Source organism: Dreissena polymorpha, chromosome 15 (assembly GCF_020536995.1).
Source record: "Dreissena polymorpha isolate Duluth1 chromosome 15, UMN_Dpol_1.0, whole genome shotgun sequence".
NCBI classification, from domain to species: Eukaryota; Metazoa; Mollusca; class Bivalvia; order Myida; family Dreissenidae; genus Dreissena; species Dreissena polymorpha.
In genome coordinates this window covers 66,114,013-66,120,806 of record NC_068369.1, presented here as the reverse complement: position 1 = coordinate 66,120,806, position 6,794 = coordinate 66,114,013, and the positions used below count along the sequence as shown (strand labels likewise).

General features: G+C 34.8%; 1 protein-coding gene across 1 annotated transcript; it reads right to left on the bottom strand.

Moving 5' to 3' along the window:
- Positions 1–218: 218 nt before the first annotated feature.
- LOC127860985 (uncharacterized) lies at positions 219–3,958 on the bottom strand. Its single transcript, XM_052399316.1, has 3 exons — positions 3,338–3,958; positions 1,869–2,924; positions 219–1,253 (listed from the first exon to the last, which is right to left on the bottom strand). The coding sequence occupies exons 1-3, from the start codon at positions 3,599–3,601 to the stop codon at positions 720–722; spliced, it is 1,854 nt and encodes a 617-aa protein (XP_052255276.1). The 5' UTR covers positions 3,602–3,958; the 3' UTR covers positions 219–719.
- Between the last annotated feature and the right edge of the window lie 2,836 nt (positions 3,959–6,794).

Sequence of the window (6,794 nt, the reverse complement as noted above, 5' to 3'; positions counted from 1 at the left end):
AGTTGTGACGGTAAACCTCGTAGATTTGTCAATTCTCCCAACCCCTGACCGATAACATTCATTTCATAATTCAGTAGCATACTATTATCTATAGTTTATGTTACAACGGACTTCGTCTCCATTTACACGCTAGAGTGAAAAAGAAGACAGTTCATAGCTATTAGCGTAAACGAGAATGATCAGAAATATAAACAATTAATAAAGAAATAGACAAAAGCAACCCTTCATCTGTTTGATGAATTATATAGATCTTAACATATGTTAAGTAACTAATTATTTAAATGTTATACCAGTAGCATATTGTTTGCTCATAACATTTTTGTTAACATGACTATGCATACATTTTGATTAAAAGCATGTATCCATGCACATCATTTCCATTATAGCAGGTCCCAATTGAAAATGATGTTAATGTCAAAATGAGCAATTTCCACTTATGTCTCAAGGTTTCCCAGTGCTAACACAAAGCCAAGGCTTAAAAACTTGTATATGAAACGTGCATGGAGACACAGGTAGAATGAAATAAAATCAGTCTAAAAAACTTCGCTATCACTCTCGCTAGAACTTGAATCATCAATACGAATTGCAGAAGCGTCAGACAGGTACTTTCCCCAGTCTCGAACCCCCAAACTTTCCTTTTGCTGATATCTACCGGCAGACAAGAACCAGACCACAGCTGCAATGTGTTAACACATTCCAACCACTCGCGATCCAGTCTTTCATTGGCAGTACCATGATTCGACCATATCCTCACTGTGACGTATCCACAGCATGTACCTTCTGCTAGATGTATGGCGACTTTGCAATTTTGCAGAAATCAAACTTTTCTCGTGAACATGCACTTTAATGTCACAATTTCCAGTTGTATGCTCTTGCATGTAGCTGGAACTCAAACGCAATGGGTAAACACCAAGTGTTAGTTCACTTAGCTGTTCATCACTTAAACGCGGAAATCCCTGTACTTCACAATCTTCAATAGGCCGCCAAATTGTCTTTTTCCTAGCAAGACCTTTCTCTTCTACTAACATTTTCAGCTCGTTTTCTTTTTCATTTTGTTGCAGCATCTTTTCGGCGATCAATTCATCTTGTTCGACTTGGTCTGGGGAACTTAGAGGGGGGAAGTATTTGTTTGAGATGGCGCAAACAATTCTAACAAAGTCACCAATAAATGGCAGCTGGCTATTTGGCATCACATGATCTAGATATTTAAATCTCTTGATTCTAGCGTTTGCCGATGCAACCACCCATCTGATCTGTGAAATAGTAATGAAAGATTATTATAAAAATGGCAATCTATGCGTTTTGCAAGTTTGGGTTCGAGATGTGTCGGGATTGTAAGGTTTATCAAGAGAAAATCATAAATAAAGAAAACGACTAATCATTTTACACATTAAAAATTGAACTATCACAAAATGTGATTAATACTCATTTATGGTGTCTTGTAAGGCAATCCATTTAAAAATGCATCAAACAAACAAAATGTCAGGCGGATGCACGATATTGAATTGTATATAAGTATGACATTTTATTGGATTCTGTTGACGCCTCACTTAGATATACAAAAACAAAAGTGTGTCTACAGATGACGGATATGCAGACAGACAGACATACAGACGAACATATATAAATCCAAATAAGCCACATGTCCTCCGCATTTGAGCATATTTTGTATAGAAATCTTTGCGACCAATTGCTTATTTTGTGCACAATATATCCTTTTGTAAATTGTTTTTAAACATCTCCTACAGATGTGTTAAAACATGAAATGGGGAATGATATAGGTTAACCATGATTGATTGTTAAGAAATTACGGGCTTTCCGGCAAGAGTAATCTACACATTATAATAACCTGTAAGTGTAATACTTACTTTCGTTACTAGTCGACTCGCGTTCGCTTCTCCCGTAGTCAATTGTTTTTCTCCTTTCTGCATAATGGCTGGCATTTCAGCATTAATGCCGAGGTCCTTTAACAGGGGTAACGCATCTCGGAACCCTCGGTCTACAACAAATACATCCCCTTCTCTCAAAAGCCCCCTAATATCATTTATGTTTGTCTTCAACATGTGATTTAATATTGCTGCGTCATTGTTCTTGCCGTCTGACATGTACGGGCCTACTATTGTCAGAAAATGTCCAGTTGTTGTGACAACTACCATGGGCTTCACTAATGGCCTTCCCTTATGCAAACTAAATGAACGGCGCTGAAACTGAAAGTTGTTTGATTTATTGATGTAGATGTATGTACCATCCAAAACAAGAATTAACCTCTCTTCCTGGTTTCCAAACAGCTTCTTCGCTAAAGGCTTTGTATGTTCATTTATCAGCGATTCCCTAGTGACACTGTCAATGCCAAGATACAGAGGCACAAAACCGCGCATGAATGCATGCCTTACCGTTGATACTGCACGGCGTATACTTGACTTTGTAATTCCAAAGATCGTCGATAACGGCCTGTTGGACATACCGGAACACAGTTTGCATAAGAATATGCCAATACTGGTTTTGATGGATCTATTTGGGGTGTTTTTTATCTTGTCAAAAAGATGATTATAAAGATCTTCAAACTGGGCTCGATTTAGCTTCGTAAGTGACTGACAATCTGCATCACTTAAATTGTCAAAATTCAAATGTCTTGACTGTTGTTGGTAAAGCTTTCTAATTTTTTGTAACAAGTCGTTGACGCCTGTTCTATTCATTTGAGATGTTTCTGTAAAAGTCTTCATATCTATTAAAGCTGTCTCGGTCAATGTCCCTTCATAGACGTGAGATGGACAACATCTGGAATCCGCGGAAATAATAATGTTGTGATCTATAAAGGCGGATAAACGACCTTCTGCTGGCAATGAGATCAATTTTGGACCTGGGCGCTTACATATAAAACATCTGGAATGGCTTCTTATGGTTGATGGAATGTGCAGGGTGATCTGAGAAAAAGAAAAGAAAGATCGTGTTTTAGAATAAGTGGAGTGTTTTATTCGTTAATACAACGCAAACAGACGTTTAAACCAGACTGATTTAACTACATTATTGTTGTAACTTTCGTCGGTTTTCCTATAAAAGATCATAACAAATGTCATCGTCGTATTTAAAAAATACGTATCTTCAGCTTGTTACAATTGTTAATCGCCGGACACCCCCGGTCTATTCATTACGTTACTCTCCATTCCTAAGTGATGTTTGAGCGGAGCGTAATCAGCAGCCGTGGGTATCCGACGATGAACAATTGTAACAAGCTGAAGATACGTATTTTTTTTAAAGACTGCATAGGATTTAAGATTCCTTTACATACTATTTTACAGATGTAAAAGCACTGTAAATAGATATAAGGGCTACTTACTGATAATGGGCTAAATGGCTGTCTGGATGTAGATGGTTGGGGTTGGTTGTCCGGATCATTGCTGATGTTGTCTGAACATTGCCTAGGCTTTGGGGCATTCTTGTAGCTTTTGACTCGACATTGACAACAAATGACATCACTGTCTGTTGGATCTACAGCAGGAAAGACCCTTCGTAGATAGTTTTTAACAGTGTCAGTCAATGGACGACGATCTTTTGGTTTTGCACGCTTATTACAGCAAATGCATTTGTAGGCTTTCACCATCCTGAAATTAAAATAAGATTTAGAAACAAAATCTACGCGGGTACGATCTCGGATAGCCTGGACGTAGAGCAAAAGAATATGAGTATCTTATCCATTGCGCCACGGTGATCAATAAGAGTGGTAAGTATACAGTCTAGTTATAGTTAACTTATGAGTAAAATTAGATTTCTTAGCCAATAAAAAGAGTACATTTTCAGCTGCAATAACACACAATTTATCTCGCAAAGAAATTGCAATTATGAATAGTTTAATAACATATTTATCGTCATGTTTACAACATCTTCCAAAATGAGCAGATTTGAATGTTAAAATCAGCACTTTTTCGCTTTAAATCGCCGAGACTGTACCGAAACCCTATCCGTGCGCTTGTGATTTTCGGTCGTCTACTACAATAGGCAGATTATTTTACTTTACAATATTTTTATAACCACAAACTGCTGTTGCTGACACTCAAACACTATTTAAATTATTGCTTTCGTACATTTAAAATGGGCACTTTTTGTTGTATACAGATATATGAATTGCTTGCAAAATGAACCTAGTAAACATTTCAAAGAAATAGCAGAAAATCTCAATTAACATTAAATACTCACTGTTTGGATTTTCTCCCTTGAAAAAGGATATTATCGTTTGATCAAAAATCTTTAAATATAGATCTACGTGTTTATTAATAGATCTTTGTTTGCACCGATATTGAAAAACACATTAAACTTTATTTACACACGCATAATACGACATATTCCACAATCAAATTAATGTTTTTACGTTATCTTAACGTGTTCAGGAATGTTTCATATTAATTTTAATTTGTTTCCAATAACTCATATTTTATAAATGTCCGGTAAAAACATGTACTTCTGTACAGTGGAGAATTACCTCCCTTTAATAACCCCAAATTCGGCCCTCGTACAAATGCATGCGAATATCAAACAATGTTTTGTTTGCACTTGCTTGTAAATGAAGAACCCGAAATGTATCAGTAACTTTAAAAAAACATATTTCGTATTATTAAGAAAGTTATTAAACAAAGCCCTTTATTACGTCCTATCACTACTCGCTAACCAGTTTATATCTACTTTAACAGTGACATCGTTCGTAATCGCGCGAATGGATTATAACATACGATTTAGTAAGCCATAATTATGGACCATGAAATGGGTAAACCATCATTTTTTTAATAGAATAAATAATTGTTTATCTAAATGCCAACTTACCTTTCAGATATCGGGTAAATCCGACTTTGGAAAACGCGTCGTCTGCACTTGGTTTACATTGGATACCGACGCTATTCGTACCCAGTTATTTTCGAATGACGCGTACACAAAATCGTTTCTTATGGCTTCTTTTTTTAACACCAACATTGATAAGATCATTATTTTGCCATTTCAGACTTAAAACCTCTAATAAATTTCGGTAATAAGTGGTATTTTAAGCAGTGTTTTTTTAATATAGGGTTAAAAAGATAGGTTCAATAAAGCCTGGTGGGTTCTCGGAGATCAGCACTGGGTTACACATTTTTTTTAAAGTAAGATATGAGCGCGCAATAACACCGTCACAAAAATATAGTATTTTGTCTTTTGTTGTTTTTGTTATTGTTTAAGACAAAGTTTGTCATGGTGTTCTCGTGCGCTGACAGTTTATTTGTTGATGAAACAAAGAAATTTAGTGTAAATTCGCCATTTTCTTGTGTGTGATGTACTTTTATCATGATTTTTTTTACAATTGAAAACAAGGCACACTTAAAAAATTTGACTTTTTGTGCAATTTAAATGTTATAGAAGATGAATACAAAATAAAAAAATGACATTTTTGAAAATTTGATTTCATTGATTTTTGGGGCGTTTTGGGGTGGTTAGTGAACCATGTTCTTTAATATAATAACATTTTTACACTGTTGACTGTTGAGTGTTTTTATTATGACTAATTCAAGGTCTTCGATAGTCTTAGTCTTAGACAAACTGTATCAACAGTTTTGTCAATACAGGTCTATATAATCATAATTTGAAATATGTTGAAGGAACTTACTTACAGTTAAGCAAAATGAAAATTCTAAAAAAGTGTAATAGTTAAAATAAGAATAAGTGCATTAAAGTTAAACACGTGGAATAACAATTATGACTCTGAAACATATGGTGGCATAGAGATGACATTCACTCCTCTTTATAAATTGCACTCCTATTTTGTATACTTTCAATCTCGTTGCCACGAGTTTCCTATGTCGTGGCCTCGAGTGACTAAGTCGAGGCCACGAAATGCAAAAAAGAGGAGTTGAAAACTAAATAAAAGAGGAGTGCAATAAAAAAAAAGTGGCGCAGTAAATAAAAGAAGGGTGCATTAAACAAAAGAGGAGGGAATTTTAGCTATCTCGACATCCCGACTAAGCTAACTTGTGAAATTATATATTTATATTAAACAAGAATACATTAAAAAGCATTGACGTTTATGAGTGAGTTACATGACAATGATTGAATATTGGTGGTAACAAGGTACAATAACAGCAAATTGTTAACCATGTGATGTTATTTTGTCAATGTTCTGTAATGATACGATAGCATCGATTTTGTAATACTCAAAACATAGCTTTCTATTAAATAAAATAACATTCATTAACTTGATAAGTTAATTTCAAAGATCCAATATTTCCAATGCCGGTGTACTATTTATCCATTATTTTAAATGGTCCTGCAATAAACATACATATGATAACCCATGAATTACATTGTTAAAATATAATATATACTCGCTTAAAGTATTTGAACGTATATGTAATACATTAACTTGAATATACAAGAATAACAATTGTTCCAAACCTTAACAGGCTTAAAAAGTTGTTTCGGGAAGTCTGTTAAATCTTTTCTTGGGGTATTCAGTAGGTCTTGTTCCCAGGTCATCAGGTGTGGTTTGGAAAAGTCTTTGAGGGTTCCAATACCATGGTATCCGATCAATTGACCAATATAAATACATGGTGTGTTTCACTCCACTGCACTAACATGAGAGAAAAAAATCATTCAGACCTTTTAGACACATGTTATGGTTAATGTTACATTACATTTCATAATGTGGGTTATCAATACTGATTATCAATGCAATCTTATTTTATTTATGTTTCACTCCCTGCAGAAGAAGTATGTATATTTGTACATAGTAATTTTAATTATGATAGTGCCGTTTCTTCACGTGCATTAGACTTTAT

Coding starts and splice junctions, on each gene's coding strand:
- LOC127860985 (XM_052399316.1), bottom strand. CDS start 3,601: ATGGTGAAAGCCTACAAATGCATTTGCTGTAATAAGCGTGCAAAACCA. Junction 2,925..3,337: donor AGCCATTTAGCCCATTATCA/GTAAGTAGCCCT, acceptor TCTTTTTCTCAG/ATCACCCTGCACATTCCATC. Junction 1,254..1,868: donor CGAGTCGACTAGTAACGAAA/GTAAGTATTACA, acceptor ACTATTTCACAG/ATCAGATGGGTGGTTGCATC.